At 40.2% G+C, this 18,614-nt stretch overlaps 1 protein-coding gene across 1 annotated transcript in view; it reads left to right on the forward strand.

The window, feature by feature from the left end:
• Positions 1–18,614, forward strand: part of RUNX1T1 (RUNX1 partner transcriptional co-repressor 1) — a 132,011-nt gene that overhangs the window by 85,223 nt on the left and 28,174 nt on the right. Inside the window, 3 exon segments of the mRNA XM_036081518.2 lie at positions 10,739–10,989; positions 15,775–15,860; positions 16,422–16,623. Of these exon segments, the coding sequence (XP_035937411.1) occupies positions 10,739–10,989; positions 15,775–15,860; positions 16,422–16,623 (539 nt within the window).

The following is an 18,614-nucleotide window of genomic DNA, read 5'->3' on the forward strand; positions in this document are numbered from 1 at the left end:
AAATAAAGCCCCTTCTCCATTCAACCCTACAAAGTAGTTGTTGAATAAGCCGTATTCGCGAAATTCCCCGTGCACCTATTAAAATGATTTTCTTTGAGTACCTATCCTCATTTACAAATATTTTCTAATATAGGAATTTGAAGTCTTATTAGCAGCATCTTGCATCATATTTGTAAAAATATGGAACTGTATTGAAATGAAACCGTGTTCAGAAACGTATTTGTCATATGCTTTGTTTCCTTTCTCTCCTTATCCACTTTCTGTCTGCATTTCATCAGGCATGAGTGAAACAGCCTTTGAGAGGTTAACATTCTGGCACAATTATGTTCCAGATTCATAGGAGCTTTTGATCTTGGAGCTACTCAGAGACATCTATCTGTGACCGACTTAGCTACCCTTAAATGTATTAGCTGCTTTGCAAATCAGAATGTTATTAAAAGCCAGCCAGTTTACATACAGTTATTACATAATCCTCTGTTAAGCAGTTTTTATGCTACAGTCTCTGGAATTTTTCTCCTCTTGACATGGGACCTTTTGGTAGTTTAAAATCCGAAAGCAAAAGGTTAAACATTATTTTACTTCTGACAAGCTGTAGACCCACCTCCAAACATGATCTGCCAACAGTGCTGCTTTCTCGTTTTTGCAAGCCATTTTTCCTTAGTCATATTTAAGCATTTAGCACTTCAGCTTTGAAAGTCAGCTGCTTAATCCAGGTGTCTGAGTGGCGTGTCCACATGATACTGAAAACCAAGAAGTGGCCAGGGATAGATGATTCACGTGTGCCTTCCTGTCAGATGCTAACCCCTGTACCCTGCAGGAAATCCGTACTGTGTGCCTGTATGGAGATGTTGCAGCTCCATTTTTTAAGGATAATGTCAAAGGATTAGGGAGAGACTGGATGGACAGTTGCGAAGAAAACATTTATTTGGCCGGACGCTAGGGTACCAGGGAAAGCTTTGGATAGCTGTGATAATCCTATAGGCAAAATTGGAAGTGTTCTAGAAACCCCAACTGCTAAGTGACAGACCAAACTGTTTCATTCCCTTCTCTATATCGCAGCCATTTCCCCACTGATTTTCTTTCCCAGTGTTTTATATTTGAAGGTGTTGTGCCTGCAGGCTTTGCTTGGATGATGCTGAGGTGAGCCTTGAGCAGCATGCTAACACCGATGTGGAAACCTCCTGTAAATTCCACAGATAATCAGCATTTTTGTTTTGGTGATCTGTAGCTGCGTTGTGCACACACATTTGCATTTGATCAGGTAGAACTTTCTTAAAAGAGTCTCCGATCTTGTTCTCCCTTCGATTATTCATAGGCAATTGCTGGAGTCCAGAATTCACACAGTTGCTCTTTGACTGGAACATTCTTTTTCTAGTGGAACCCTGAAGTGTGTGTTTTAATGGAAGGATGGCAAATGGATTTCCTTAGAGTTAGGAGGACGGGTAATGAGAATATGTTGTGTAAATACATTTGTATCTTGTGGGAATATGATCAGAGCCAAGAAAATATGGGTCTCTACAGTATTTTTTTTGCATATATTTTCTGCATCTTGTTTGCATATGCATTTTCCTCTCCTCTGGTTATTTATCTGTATATCCAGATCTACTATATGAAATTTTATAGAGTATGGAGCTGACAGCAGAGCTTTTTTTGTTTTACTGAATGTTTTGTTGGTGCATATGGTCTGACATGGATGAGCAGCCACGGTGAGATTTTGGAGTCTATTAAACTGGCTCATTAAAAAGATCAATCTGTTTCTGTAATAACACTGGGAACCATCAGTCACTAAAAGAGGGAAAAACTGACACCTGAGGAGAAAACACATTTTGGTAATTTGTTCATGACATGTCACGAACAAAAGAGCGCTCTATATTTTGTTTACAACTTTGGGGGCTTAAATTCTGTGACGATTGCAGATTTAATCTACTAAACAATCATCATGTGTTTCAGGGATGGGTTGTGGCAAATTTAACTTTCTTCTCATCCTTAAATATGATTGCCACTGGTTATGTTTCTTCTTTTTTTTAAACATTATTGTTATTTACAGAGAAATGAAGACTCTGAGGGGAATCTATGAAATCATTTTTTTTTCCTGTAAGAAACAGTGAAATTTATTCTACTTTCTTTTTAAAATATCTCCAGGGTGAGCTTCTGAACAACTATACTAAATTTGTAGGTCTGTGGTAGAATACTGTGGAACCCAATTTAGAAAAAGACAATTTTCATTTTAAAATCATGCTAGTTTTTCCTAAAATACTAAGGAAAGTAAATAGAAAATTCTGATTTCTACTCTTTGTTAATATTTAAGAGTTGATTGGTTATAGTAGACCTTGGTTTTGTCATTCTGTGTTGGGAGAAGCTGACAAAGGGGATAGGAACCTTCCTGGCGCTGATTAAATGAAGTGACTGCTTTCAAAGATAAGACTAGAAGCTAAGAGTGCTCTCTAAAACTTCTCGCCATGACAGTCATGAAGACACTCACACTTTCACACGGAGTTGAGGAGAGAAGGAGCAATTAGAGAAGGCTGCATTCTTTTGAGACAACAAAATGCATAAAAATTATTAAGGTGAAAACACTTGTGTTAATTATCATTGCTGTCTGTCTTTTCTCACAGCTTTGATCCTGCAGCTTTTTTTTTATAATTCATCTTTAATATTACGTTTGCATCTGTTAATGCTGATTTTCTGACTCAGAGAATCTTTCTCGTTTAAGAAATCAAGCTCAATGATCTTTGGGTTTGTATGGGTAACACTGTTTCTACCTCCACCCCTTACTACTTCAAATGATCGATGTTAAGTATTAATCCTCTTCTTATATATCATCATTTTAATAGAACTATGCTTTAAATCGTTCTCAGCTTAACACATCTAGACTTTATTATGTAGGCCACGCGGTTGCATTAATATGTATTTTCTCCTCCCTCAATAATTAAATATTACTCTCTAAAAAGACTTGTTTGACCTTTAGAATTCTGTAGCTCGTCAGCTGGGAGGGATCTTATGGATCTACCAGGCCAACCCTTTCTCTTTACGCTTGAGGAAATGACGGCCCAAAGAACTTGCTTAAAGTCATGAAGCTTCTTAGGGGCAAAACCAGCATATTTACAGACCTGGAATCTTGCAGTTGCACAAAATATGTTTTAATGTGCAGTTTAAATAAGGAAAGCTCAACTAGGAACTAGGGTTTTTTCCCCCCTTACTTTCCCTCATTTATTTCTGCTGAGTAATTGCTCAATTGGGTAAATGCGATGGTATAATATTCTGGGGGTTTATAAATCTTTTTTTAATGACAGAGGATCCACAGTCAGCCAGGTTTCCTGGCTTAATGAGTAAGTTAAAAAATGTTGAGGGTTGGAGGGTCAGAAGGTAGTCATTTTGAAACTGTGTTGGTTGAATATGTAAGATTTGTCATGGCAGCACCACCAGCTGAACCAGCTAGGCCCATTTTTCCATTTCTGTAACATAAATGGGATTTCAATATTTCTGTCTTTCTAAAAAGAAAAGGTAGGTGCACTTTACAATGAATTGGAGGATTAATTGGCTATGCCAATCAGAATTAAATTTGTATTGTTACTGCGTTCAGTTTTCTGTGACAAAATATAGGGAATTTATGTTACATTCTTTACAGGCTAACTCAAGCAGTATCTACTATTTGAATGAAAGCTTCCCAATCATAAATATTAAAAATAGTTACTATTTTACTGAGCACTTAAGATGTGCCAAGTCTCATGCTAAGTAACTGACATATTAATGTATAGTCATTTCCCCCCATCTGTGGGGCATACGTTCTTTCCAAGACCCCCAGTGGATGCCTAAAACGACAGATAGTAAACCCTATATATACTATGTTTCTTCCTATACGTACGTACCTATGATAAAGTTTAATTTATAAATTAGGCAGCATGTTCTTAACCACAAAAATAGAACAGTCATAACAATGTTCTGCAGTAAAAGTGATGTGAATGTGGTCTCTCTCAAAATATCTTCTTGTACTGTACTCACTCTTCTTGTGATGATGTGGGATGATAAAATGACTATGTGATGAGATGAAGTGACGTGAGTGACGTAGGCGTTGCGATGTCGCGTGAGGCTACTGCTGACCTTCAGACGATACGTTAGGAGGAGGATCATCTGCTTCTGGACTGCGGTTGACTTGGGAACTGGAACTGTGAAAAGTGAAACCACAGATGAGGGGAGACTGCTGTATATCTAGCACTTTTTTTTTTTTTTAAAGATTTTATTTATTTATTTGAGAGAGAGAATGAGAGACAGAGAGCATGAGAGGGGGGAGGGTCAGAGGGAGAAGCAGACCCCCTGCCGAGCAGGGAGCCCGATGTGGGACTCGATCCCGGGACTCCAGGATCATGACCTGAGCCGAAGGCAGTCGCTTAACCAACTGAGCCACCCAGGCGCCCTAGCACTTTATTTTCTACCAGGCCGATTGTATAGCGGCAGGCTGGGTAATGTGTCTGAGGTCACGTGGCTTATAAGAGGTGCACTGATGGGATTCTGCCCCCATGGTCTCTGACTCGAGCATCTGTGATCTTACGATTATGTTTCTTGCACCAGCCGTGGAATGCCCCACCTTGAAAACAAAGTGATTTAATTAAGTTATTCAATGCCAAATATGTGCTAGGCTCTCTATGTGGATTTTTTCAGATCGTCCTTGCTAGCTCTGAGACAGTCATCCCCATTTTGTGGATGAAAACACTGAGGCACATAGCAGGTAAGCTTTCTAAGTTCATACGGCCAGCAGTTAGCAGTGCCAAAACTTGAAGCCCCTGCTCTCTCGAGTGCACATTGCGGAGTGAGCTTTACTCCTTCTAATGTCCCAATCCACTTTTGTACTGTTTTTATGCTACCTGCCAAATTCAGGTCCTGCATGAATGTATAGAAACCTTACGTCTCTAATTAAATTGTGTTTATGGTAAAGATTAATTCCCAGCACCCTTCCAAAAAGAATTCGTCTAGTACTAAATGATAATCTTATGGGGAGGGTTTTGGGGGATCGTGGATTATCTCAGTCATCTTTGTATTCCCGGTAAAGCTTAGGATGGTGCACTACACATACTGGGTGTCTGAACCAAAACAAAGCAAAACACCACACACACAGCACAACACACAACACACACAACAATGCCAACAATGCTACTTGAACAAATAAAGTTTAACATTTAATGCAATCATTTCCCGTAGTATACCAAATGTTCTGTCTCTCAAGAGGCTTGCTTGCTTGCTTTCTTGATTACTGTCTTGCTTTCTTTTATTTTAAAAGATGCATCTCTGAAACACCCACAGCAATGAAAATAGCCATGTGTAGTGCAGGAACAAAATGCAATGATTGGTTCACTGACCAGAAAAAAATGGAGGGTTCCCATTGGAATTTATAGATAACTGATCAGAAAAAGAAAGCACAGTTGCAGATAGATAGCAGGAGCAGGGGAAATTGAGTACCTTGCAGTGGCCAGTAATTAGGAAAGGCAGGGGGACAGCCAGTAGCTAGCTGAGCAGGTGGCAAGCTTGAGGAGACACAGGAGGGAAGACTCAGATGGCTCTGTGAACCTACATACTGTAATCCTTGAAGGGCCACAGGTGTTGTGGCTGTATGTCTGGAGTGGCAAACACCCACCTGCATCTTACTCGTTCCCGAAGGTGTTAGCATGTGCTGCTCGGGAGGATGGCTCCTGGGTGCTCCTTTAACCGCGGAGAGATGGAAGGCATTCCTTTCCGAAAGGCCCAGCAGTAATGGTCCTGTGTCATTCAGCTCTCTGTTCTTCCCCATCTACATATCCCACTTCCTCCAGGGAGAGAGCAAAAACACTGGGAAACCGCTCTGGGGTGTCATGAAGAATTTGGCTTGAATGTCATTTTAAGGAGGCAGGGTAGTTTGTAATATATTTTATTTCAGATGCCTTACTCAACACCGGTGGAAAGGTGGTATGTAAAATTTTTATCTAAACTTACCTAGTTCCTAACAATTCCTGAAGAGACCTTTTGCTGATTTATGTTTTGAAAATATGATGTCGAGAATGATTTTACCCCCCTTTTGATTCAGTATTCAGTTAGTCTGTGGAAACCTTAACAGATCACGTGTGTTAGAAAAGGGAAGGAAGGGGGCGCCTGGGCGGCTCAGTCGTTCGGCGTCTGCCTTCGGCTCAGGTCATGATCCCGGGGTCCTGGGATCGAACCCCACATCGGGCTCCCTGCTCAGCGGGGTTCCTGCTTCTCCCTCTCCCACTCCCCCAGCTTGTGTTCCTCTCTCGCTGTGTCTCTCTTTGTGAAATAAATAAAATCTTTTAAAAAAAAAAAAAAGAAAAGGGAAGGAAGATGTGCTTAATATTAAGTTATTAATGTCTTTGGGCTCTTTAAACATAGAGCTATTACCTCCTGAGATTTAAATCTAGATTTCTAAAATACAAGAATAAATATATGTATCTTACTATTGTGAGTGTCTGCTGGCATCTCCGCCCTGGCTCTGGCTGAGAATCTGGTCGAGTGGGACAGTGGTGTGAAAGGCCGAGATAAGGCGTCCTGGACTAGGCAGAGGGACCTGTGCCCGAGATGCTTAAGAGGCCCTTGGCAGGACTTGATTGGGAGAAGAAGGTTGTAGCATGACTTCTAAGTTTCTGCTTGGATGACAATTGACTGGTACAGGAAGTACCAGAGAAAGATGAGGTCAGTTTGGACATGTTCTCTTTGAAATACTTGTGATAACTCAAAAAAGTGAGCCCCTAAAGCAGGTATTTATTTATACAGGGAGCAAGATTAGAATTACTAAGTTTCTTCCTTGCCATCTTAAGGCTTATTATGCTGTACTGATTTGCGCTCCCTAGAACAATCTTTATTGTGATATTTTCCCCACATAAAAAAATTTTTTTTAAACTTAAGTCTATTCTAGTCATATAGGGGATTGCTCCTTTCCTTCCATTTATTGTCATGATTTTATAATTTTTTTCATTTTTCCCTCATTTCCTTGAATGTTACACTGTTTTTTATAAATAGGGAATATCAGTGCACACTAGCTAGTCATGACTTTTGAAATATTTTATGTAGAGGAAAATGTTTAAAAACCATACGTTTTCTTTCTAAAATTGTTCATAGCCTCTGTTATTGAGGAGCTGGGGGGCGAGGGAACAGCCTGAGATGGGGTAGAATGTAATTTAGGTTGTCTGTTAAGTTTTGTTGTGTTTGTTTTAACGTTTATTATTTCCCATTCATCCCATTTTACTGGGCAGGAAACTGAAGCCAGAGGTTAACCTTCCCAAGGTCACACAGTTGAGTCCTGAGTGGCCCTTTATTATTAGGGCCATCAGACTCTTGAGAAGTGATTGGGATCTAAATGTTGAAGTGGTTGGATTATGTTCAGGAAAATTTCTCTTGGTAGAGAGAGAGAATATTCTCAGGCTGATTTAAAAAACAAACAAAAAAATGCCTTCCAGAAATCTCTGAGACATGACGGACTTCCCACTAGAATTTGAGTTATTTCAAGAGTATGCTGGTATGGGACAATGAAAAGTAATGGGACAATTTGTTCGTTTAGCCCAATACACTTTGGAAGGGCAACACAAAAAGAGCTGATTTGGAATTTGCTCAAGCAAATGAGGTGTAGATAGTTGTTGGCATTTCTAAAGACGAGGACAGACAAATAGCAATTAAGATGTTTTAGTTACCTTTCTGGACGTACATCCTTTGAATAGGGTTGGCTTTATAACCAGACAGGGTGATTTGTGGAAGCACCAGGGAAACCTTTCATAGCTTTGTTTCTATGAGCCGTGAATGTTTTAATGCTTTGCTGTTTAAAATATAACTACCTTTGTGAGGTGATGAGTTTTATTGTTTCGATAGCTAGCAGAGGGATAGGACAGCAGGGTCCTGATAGAAATGATAGGACAGACTCAGGACCTAGCCCTGCTTCAGATATTACCGTCCTTGCTTTAGGGGGAAAAACCTCTTTTTTCATAATAATGGGTCAGTGAAGTAATAGCACTGATCAGGCGGCTGATCTGAGGGTGAAGATGAATAACATATATCCAACCACTTTGAAAATTATAAGAATTCTTCCAATGCTGTGTGTTGCTGTTAATTGAACAAGGAGAGGCAAAACCAGTAAGTCGAGGTGGTTTGACAGCTGGGTCAGAGATGTTTGCATATTTAGAAATGCAACAGGGACTGCTCTAAGGTATTTAGAGGATATTTTCTATTTTTGCGCACACACAACACACACACAAACAGCTACAAATAAATTGTTCAAAGCAAAGAATAGAGAAGTTCTCTGTTGGCTAAAGTGGTTGACTTGGACACAGTTTGGCCAGAGAAGCATTAGCCCTGTGTGTTTCAATCATAACCATGATGTCTTAGCTATGCCATTTAGATGTAAATATAGAATAATTGAATTTCAGAGCTTTCAAACTAGGGGAGGCACCTCAGAAATCATCTAGTCCAGTGGTTTTCAAACTTGATTTTAGCAGCAGACTTTGTCCTTTAAAATGAAACCTTAGGTGGAACCCCAAACACTTGTAAAACAGAGAAGAGTAAGTGGGTTCCTCTGGCCCTTGAAGTCTTGATTGTCTGGGGGGAAAATTCTTCATTGCCTGCAGAATCCCGTAAAAGCACCTCAGGTGGCACAGTTTGAAAGCCACTGATCTAGTCCAACCCTTTCATTTTACAGATGAGCAAACTGAGGTCCAGAGAGGTTAAGTGGCTTGCCCAAGGTCATACAGCTAGTCGTGGAAGAGCCAGGACTAGATCTCAGGTCTCTTGATTCCCAGTCCAGTGCTCTTTCCACTACACCACCCTGCCGGTAAGGTAGGTGCTGTGTTAGCATTATGTTCATAGCTACTAATAGTCTTCAGTATTTGCCAACTGATTTATGCTGGTGATGTGCATTGAATGTTGAAGTGTTTTATTGAGAAATGTATAGGATATAAAAATATAGATTAGAATGGCAAATTTGCTCTTAGAAGATAAATTGATAGCTAGATTGTTCCGTTTCACTTTTAAAAATTATTTTAAAGCAGTGCATTCAGGTAGTATCTGAGATGTATTGGGCATTTTCATCTGATATCAATGATCAAGATGGATGGAGTCCATATGTATCAGATACCTACTTTGATGGGAGCAGCATTGACTTCTGGCTGCTACTTTCTTGGGGACCGTGCCCTGCTGTCATTTCCAGTGTTGACCAGGCTCCTGTTGCTAGAATAGTGCATCTTTCTTCAGCATTTAGTGGGCATATATTCATTTCACATTAAACTCTGCAGTTCTTTGTGTGCTTGGGCCTTTTGCCTCTAACTCCTCTCTCCTTCTCAGTCTGGTGTGTGTAAATTGTCACTGGGGCTCTACCCTAAAGGGACATACAGGATGGTTCATGGCAGGATCTTATTGCTCTGATCTCTGTATCTCTGTTGTTGAGTTAGTTTCTATGCAGATGCGCCTGGTGTTATCAGACAGAGAGTATCCTAGACTCTATCTAGGAAACTAGGAAAAGTGTCTTAAAAGGGCTCTATGCTATTGTTACCAACCTAAAATCAAAAAGGCATGTAGAAATCTACAACTACTGTGATTTGGTAGAATTCTCATGGAGAAATTTCCTGGGGAAAGTGGATATTATCACTGGTCTAAGGATAGAGTGCTGGTCTTGTGAGGAGAGCCGAATACAAAGGAAACAGTGTAGGAGCTGTGATTTCGGTCAAAGTTGGGATGTGATTCGTTCCTATTATACTGAATATATTGAGTAGTCTCTAAGAATAGAGATATATCCAGGCCCCAAATATTTTTTTAGCCCTATTTCTGTGTGAGAATCTAGGAGCAGTGATTAGTTATCAGGGCCTCATTTGTAGACCGTATTCCTTCTGAAAGCCAAGTTCAAAGCTCTGTATATCACATCATGAAGTGCAGGCAGGGTGTGCCCATCCTGCCCAGAGACCTGATGACAGGTCACACCAGCTCTCTGGGCAAGGGGCTCACTTCAGGGTAGCTCTTTCTGACTGCTGGGGAGGACCGTATCCACGTCCCAGACATTGCATTGCTTTATTGTATTAGTTCAGTGTGATCAGCCCTTGCCAGTAGAACTGTCTGTGATGATGGAAATGTACCATTATCTGTGCAGTCCAATACCATAGCCACAGGCAGTGATGGTGAGTACCTGAGATGTGGCTACTGCTCATGAAGAACCAAGTTTAAACTTAATTTACGTTAGCTTCCATTTCAACTTAAACAGCTGCATGTAGCTGTTCTATGGGACAACACAGCTAGCTCTTAGATGTTTTCTGACATGAAATTCAGATGTCGGGTTGGATAAATGGAATGGGAATCCCTTCAGATTTCATCAGGAGAGGGATGCCATACCAACTTGGATGGATCTTCACCAAAGACAGTTCAGTTTTAGGATAGTTTGTTTGAAATCAGGTACTCGTCTTTTTTGAATAAATACGCTAGCTAGAGGGGGAGATTAAGTTTCCTCTTACTTGTGACCTCACCACACATGTGAGCTACAACCAGAAAGCTATCTGGCAGTTTGGTGAGGAGTGAACCCATTTTCTCATGTGTGTGGTCTTGCGATGACTTAGGCCTCAGCACGGGTTTCAGTGAATTCCCAGAGGTCTTCTGGGAAGCCGAGTTTAGAAAGTTTCTGGCCAGTAAATAAATATTCTGTTTATATTGTAAGTTCAAATGTGAGTATCTCAACTATGCTGGGTTCTGAATAACATGATGAAATTTTTTCTTCTTCCCCCTTTAGAACCAAAGAAAATGGCTTTGACAGAGAGCCTTTGCACTCAGAACATCCAAGCAAGCGACCATGCACTATTAGCCCAGGCCAACGGTACAGTCCGAATAACGGCTTATCCTACCAGCCCAATGGCCTGCCTCACCCCACCCCACCTCCACCTCAGCACTACCGTTTGGATGATATGGCCATTGCCCACCACTACAGGGACTCCTATCGACACCCCAGCCACAGGGACCTCAGGGACAGAAACAGACCTATGGGTAAGACTGAAGGATCTGCTCACTTCTTAAATGGCATTGGATGCTTGCAGACTCACATCATTACTTCTCAGCTGAACTTGAGGCTTGAAATCTGTGATAGGGGTAAAAATTCTCTCTCTCTCTATTGTCTCCTTTATGAGAACAGTTGGTTAATACGAGTATGTTCTTTAACAGCTGTGCTTTCTCTCTCTTAATTACTTATGGTCTTTATGATAGACTAGTTTTTCTTTTTTTTTTTTGGAAAGGGGTATCTAAATTAATATAAAAGTCTCAACAAATACAAAGTGAATTTTTAGTTTTCTTTTTCTAACATTAGAGATTTCATATTCAGCCTGTCTGCCACAAATATTTTTTAAAATGTTAACATGTTTCTTTTCTTTCATTGTACTTTTATTTCAGATAGTCTTAGAGTTCAATTTGATTTTTCCAGTCTTCGCAGTACTCTGTATTTGAGAAATATGAGATTGACTGATGTCTCTGACTTAAATCAACAGATGTTCTTTGAGGAATGGTTTGGTACTTTTCTCACCTGCAAGTGACAGTGATTAAATTTAGTATTGACAGTTTTGTGTCGTAGATCAAAGTACCAAAGAAAGAATGAGTTTAGGTAAATATGTGATCTGTTTCCTTGTGTTCATTCCTTCTTTACATAAAACTATTGAAGGGAAGCATTTAGGAGACATTGCCTTCTAAAGAACAAATATCTGCCATGCAAAATAAGAGGGAAAGTGAACAAGGTAAGATTTGATACCGTGAGATCAGGGGTTGAGGGAACAGCATCAGAGCACTGTTCCCGGGCTCTTTTTTAATTCTTGATTTTGGCAAATCGAGCTATTGGTAAACTGAGAGCAATCGTTACTCCTTTCTTCTTTTTCCATCTCCTGTGTCCACCACTTACCAGCAGGACTTCTTTAGTCAGCTAATTGCTGCCGAGCTTTCCTGACTCGTAGAGTTGGTGGGCAGGGTAGCGGAAATATCAGGGGATGACGTCTAAGTGGAAAACTAGAACACAGGGCCGAGGACGCAGAACTCTGGGAACAGTGGTCAGCCAGTTATCCACTGCTTGAGTAGCAGGCACAGTGTTTTTAGCCAGAGACAGAGATAATGTGATGAGCAGAAGTTTATGTAAGCTTTCTCACTAGGCTGCTAGCAAACAGGGCTGCCATATTTGGGTCTTTTTGCCTTTTCTACATTTAACCCTCCAAATTTTGTTCAGAAAATAGAAAAGGAGGCTCAGGGTGAGGGGAGGGGCGATGATTGAGGCCCTGGTTGTGAGACAGTCAAAAAGTAGTTCTTCTTCCCCACAACAGTCACTGCTACATTTCTATAGTGTGTCAGACAAATGGCTAAGTGTATCATTTGTGCTTTCTTAATAGCCAGTCTGTCTCATGTTCTCTCAGGTACTATTTCTGAAGAGCTCTCGAAAGTGGTTATGTCATTTTTCAACCTGGATCAATATTTTGACCCCCCCCCATCAAATGTGGTAACAACCTCATTCCAAGTAAAGGTCTTGCCATTTATTTATGACTTTAGGCCCCCAAACCATGATTGCTCATTTTCAAATAGAAGTGGACTCACCAGGTCATTGTAAGACCAATTCAAGATATCCTGCTTTTGTAGGTGCTAGGAAACGGCCTCTTTGTTAGGCAGCAAATGCTATTTTATAAAATATTAGTGCCGGTGCACCATAAAGTAATCAGCAAGGAAGTAATTAGGCTTATGTGCAATGATTATGTTTTCATCTGGTAATGTAAACTGTCCCTTCATGAATTATATCTATACCTACTGGTTTTATGTGATTTTTCTTCAGACCACGTTCCTTACCTTTTAATTATATTAGCTTATAAAACCAATAGTGCTAATCTCTATAAATATGTGCAACTACTTAACCGTCCCTAAAGTCTGGCACAGTTTAGTGTGTGTTAATGTAAAATAAAATCTTGATGTATGAGTAACAAATGGTGGTGTTACATCAGGCTGCCATTTTGAGAATATAAAAATTGTCATAAAGGTATACTTAGTCTAGAATGACTTATAAGTGCCTATTATGTAGAGACATACACTCACTAGAATCTTTTAATAAAATACCTTTACAAACAGCATTAGTTTATAAGTAAACTTAAGAGTTTTAGTCTAGTTAGCTAAAATCTTCTAAACTATAAGAACTAGTTAGGATTCAACATTACTGTCAGATTGCCCACAAATGGAAATGTGCTCTTTAATGATTATGAGTTATTTTCCCCTAGTATATCCCTTTGGTATTATGAATATAAATGAAAATTGTGTGGTGATGAATATTTAAGTATCTGAAATAGAGAAATTAATAAATGCAAAATTTTGAGTTGACTTAGATTTTCCTTTTTAAAGATTTGATTCTATCTAACAAATGACCTTCAGAGTTCAGAAGCAGCAAATGATATATTTTCTTACCAAGTACTTGGGCTCAAACATGTTTCTAATGTACTTTTTTTTTCTTTTTTTTTAATGAGATGAAGCTTAGCAGTATTCCACAAATGGTGGAATCTCATTAGCCACAGACATCCTATGGCTCATCAATATTACTCCAGGTGTTAGAGCTTGTATCATCATTGACATAGGTCTGCTGAATTTTTGAAACTTTTTTTTAAGATTTTATTATTCATTTAGAGAGAGGACAGGAGCGGGGTGGGAGGAGGGGCAGAAGGAGAGAGAGAATCCCAAGCAGACTCCGCACTTAGCACAGAGCCTGTTTCAGGGCTCAATCCCATGACCCTGAGATCATGACCTGAGCCAAAATCAAGAGTCAGATGCTCAACTGACTTAGCCACCCAGGCGCTCCTGAAACTTTTGAGACCTCTGGAGTTCTTGGTCCTTAAAAGCAAATAGTAAGATGCCTCCTTTGTGAAAGTCGATGCCATATTTATATCTTCATCACTCTCTGGTTGTTTTCTGTGATGACTCATTTCAGTGGTAGTGTTTTTATTTCCTAAAACACAAGCAACAAATAAGTCAACAAAAATTACATATTTGCAAACATTTCAACTTGAAATAGTCACAACTGAGTAATAACTAAATATTCTTTTCCCCCAATGTCTTTTCTATTATGCAAATTAACACATATTTGCAATTTTACGTTTTTACCAATAGGTGGCATTGACAATTTTAACTTTAAAAATGTATCTCCGAACATGTTCTAATTAGATAAGAATGATGTGAAGTGTTTTATATTTAGCTTTTTATTTAATCTGAGAAAGCGCCGTCGTGTTTGTGCGCCTCCATCAGCTATAAATTAAGTTGCATTTCATGGTTGGCTAAAAAGAGTCATGTGACTCATCATCTTTATTTCTCTGTATCAGGTAAAAGAGGGGACTTCTAACCACTCTGACTTCACGGAAAGTGAAATGCGGTATCTCCTAAGTCTCACTGTCCTCTAACTTCCCCATGATGCCCTTTTGAGAAGGAGCCTACCTAGGTGCCTAGAAGCCCAAACCATGCCAGACTTAATTTGCTATTCAGAGTAATGGTGTGAGAAGTACTAACCAAAAAGGGGTTTTAATCATTTAAAATGGAAAATATTGCCATAGTCCAATGCCTTTCTTTTGTAGTAGAAACTAAGGTGTTTCCTCCATAATGAATTTGTAAGATGAGCAACACGTTTCCTGGTATCTCTGCTCATAGCCTTCCACCCTATCCTCTCAGTGAGACACACTTGTTTCTGTTTTGATGAGCATCCTACCTAATTGCTCATGGCCATTGCTGTTGTTGCTCACTTGGTAAGCTTTTCCATGTCACCTTTTTGTGTTGTACCTTAACTGTGATGCTAACGAGCATTAATACTTAAGGTTATAGATTTCAAATTGGGATTTTTGGTTTCTTGGCTTGGATTTAAGATATTTGTCCAAAGTTGGGGCACCTGGGTTGCTCAGTTAAGCAGCCAACTCTTGATTTCGGCTCAGGTCATGATCTCACGGTTGTGAGATCCAGATCTGGGCCAGGCTCCACGCTCAGTAGGGAGTCTGCTTGAGATTCTCTCCCTCCCTCTCCCTCTGCCCCCCCCCACTTGCACACATGAGCTCTCTCTCTCTCTCTCTCAAAATAAATAAAATCTTTAAAAAAAAGATATTTGTCCAGAATTATACCTGGTATGTTGCATTTTTTTTCCTAAATGACGTCCAGTGTATTTCTTTAAAAAAATTTTTTTTTGGTAAATCAAATGAGCATATATTGCTTTCATATTTTGCAAGCCCTCTCTTCATGGCCTAATTTCATCATGGAGGTATATGCAATAGGGTTGTTTCATTTGCCTCTCTGTGGCTAATGAAATGTGGAAAAATTTTACCGTGCTTGTTTTAGAAAAGCATATCCCTGCCCATGTAAAGTGATTTATGCTGCCTTTATTTTTAATGGTAGAGAGCCACACTTTGAAACCACTTAATGTCTCCTTGTGGTTTCTCATATTTATTAAGAGTTAGTATATATTTGTATTTTCAATTTGGGAACATTATATGGATAACTGACTCAGTGTTTGGTGTCACTTTACTCCCCTTTCTTCCTACATAAAAGAAAGGGTTCAGACCATATGACCTCTAACATTCCTCCTAGTTTTTAACATTTTATCATTCTGTGAAGAGCCCATTAGGCAATTGTGAACGTGAGTATGACTTATGTCTCCATTCAAAATCGAATATATTTTCACATCATTTAGTTTAGTCTTTGCTAAGTGCCTGTGTGTGTATGGATTTGCTAAGTGCCTGTGTGTGTCCTGAATGCTGTAGGGTGATTCAGCCTTCTTCTCTACATTCATAGGGTTGCATGGCACACGTCAAGAAGAAATGATTGATCACAGACTAACAGACAGAGAATGGGCAGAGGAATGGAAACATCTTGACCATGTAAGATGTCGGTAATCACTTAGGTTAAAATATGTTTCAGAAACAACCGGAGTGGGGTTATATGATAAAAGAAATGCTGGGGATGCTTTGAGGTTATTATGTTTTGTGCTATCCTTGAAGAAAGGAATGAATGGGAATATTTGCGATAAAATACAGGATTTGATTTCTACATTGATATCAAAGGCACTAACGTAAGAGAAATGTGAGGTCGTGGAAAGGAACCCTCAGAGCCAGATCCGTGGGTTCCTGTTTTATTGCAAACGGGTCACTGGGTTTATACAGTAATGGGATTAGTATTGGGAACTTGGCTGTGTGCCTTCAGCCGAACTCTCTGTCGTGAGTCATGTTCACGCCTCCCACGTTTTACTCTCATTCCCATTGAGTTTACTCCTCTGTCGGGTCTCCATTTCAAATCCGACCTTTGAAAATACTAGGCTGAAGGAAGCCTTCGGGAACACAGTGGCATCCTTCATCATCCCGCGGTAATCGGTTCGCTGTCCGCCAGAGTGGTTCGGTGGTGGTGATGGCTGTGTTCTTCCCCCGTGCCCGTCCCTCCCACAGCTGTTGAACTGCATCATGGACATGGTGGAGAAGACGCGGCGGTCCCTCACTGTACTGCGGCGGTGTCAGGAGGCCGACCGCGAGGAGCTGAATTACTGGATCCGGCGCTACAGCGACGCCGAGGACTTGAAGAAAGGTGGCGGCGGCGGCGGCGGCCACTCCAGGCAGCAGAGCCCCGTCAACCCGGACCCGGTCGCGCTAGGTACCTTTCCTTTGGGTGGACACGCCAAACAGATAGTTCTCACACTCATAGTGCCGATTTCACGTTCAGTGGCGTCTTTACAAAAATAAAGGGTATGTGGGGCCTTTTAGAGCGGTAAACACTTGACATCCCCAGTAGTCCCTGTGTCTCCGAGAGGAAGCTGGGGGACTGGCTGACTCAGAGGCAGGCGCAAAACTTAAGCTCCTCTTTCCAGGGTCACGCTGGGCTCGGGGCAGAGCTTCAAGGCCGGGCCAGGGTTTCACCCGCGTCAGGGAGACGTGTGCCCCTGCACAGCCCAGCTCTTTGCACCCTGCCCCCCAGCATGCCAGAACAAAATCTCAGGGCACCGCGAGCCTCTGAGGCTGCAGCAAGCTCTCCAGGGAGTTCTGCTCCTGCACACCGTGTTGGATGCGTGTTGTCTGATTTTTAATTGAAGACACGGTCTCTAAGACAGCCTTGTTTTCCAGCTGTATCTTTTATTTTCATAAAACACTTAACCAGGAAGAGAGACCTAATGGGTTATATAGTCTGCCTGCTGGCACTTGCAAATTAGTGATGAAGGGAGCACTGTCTTCTGGTGACTTGACCTTAACCTAGATGGCGTAAAGCCTTCCTTTTATTTTATTTTTTCAAATTTTTATTTAAATTCTAATTAGTTAACATAGAGTGTAATACTGGCTTCGGGACTGTGTAAAGCCTTTATTGATTCTAGTTATATGTACAACTGTTATTATAATTGTGCTTTAGAAATTGAATGCTTAATGTGTAGCCATATCTAATATTGATATATGGAGATTGTCGAGGTTATAAATAGAATATCATCACAAATACTGGAAAGAGAGCCTGAACCTGGGAGAATTTTTGAGTAGCCTGTGAACTTTTGTCTCAATTAATAACAAGATGTTACCATTTACACTGCTGGCTACTACACGTGGGTACCATCTGAGTAAACTTAGTGGAGATGGATTTGTGTTGATCTGTGTTCCCTCATCTCAGTTTTCTTATTTGTTTAGCCACACACCTGTCAACTCACTCAGGGCGCAGTCTGCACCGCAAACAAAACTAATTACACACGTGTAGATTAAGCTCATGACTTTGGCCTCATTATCACCCTGGGCTGATTATTAAAAATTAAAAACTTGTCTATTACCTGGCTATTGATCATATTATCTTTTTTATTAAAATTATTCCTAGGCAATAAGTTTCCTTTGTGCTTTAGGTTTGTGGATTCCTGCTAGTCCCTGAATGCTGAATGCTTATTACCATAATAAGTATTATATACAGAAAGATTCCAAGTCACTTATTTTACTCACTAAGTACTATTCTAAAGCATGTTTTAAAGACAGATGTGCATTTGTTAGGATACATTAAGGCAAGCAATGAAAATAGGTTTAATTTGAACCAACGTCGGTCCATGTAAAACTATTTAGAGCAGAGTTGAATAAGTATCCTGTTTTTTATTTCCTTACTGTGAACAAAAACTTATTAATCATGATGGATCTGTTCAGGACAAATAAAGGGGGTATTTGTAACCATGCAGTGTAGACAAAAATTGAAAGCCTTAACTAAATAAAATTTTAAGAGTAAAAGTGTTCAGTTTAACCTACTTTATTGAACTGATTTTGTTGAGCCAGTACTTATTTATTGAACGTTTACTATGTGCCAGGCATTGTGTTAGGCAATGTAATAAAGGAATAAAATCCTTCCTTCCCTCGAGGAACTTTTGATATATTGGAGAAGATAGGCAGGGCCACAACTAGTGACCAGACGGCCCCTGAACTGACAGGATTAGTATTATCTGCTGTCTGCTGTCAAAGAAAAAGTTCAGAAACTGATGGGCCTTCATGCCTAAGTGAGTTATTTTCAGCCCACAAAATATAGGACACATTATATCATCACACTGTTGCATACACATTCTGGTGATGCAAATGTATATTGTTCTCGAGGACGATGGGTTTAGTTTGCCTGTTAACTAAAAGAATAAAGTTGGT

The sequence above is a fragment of the Halichoerus grypus genome, chromosome 5 (genome assembly GCF_964656455.1).
Source record: "Halichoerus grypus chromosome 5, mHalGry1.hap1.1, whole genome shotgun sequence".
Classification (NCBI taxonomy): domain Eukaryota; kingdom Metazoa; phylum Chordata; class Mammalia; order Carnivora; family Phocidae; genus Halichoerus; species Halichoerus grypus.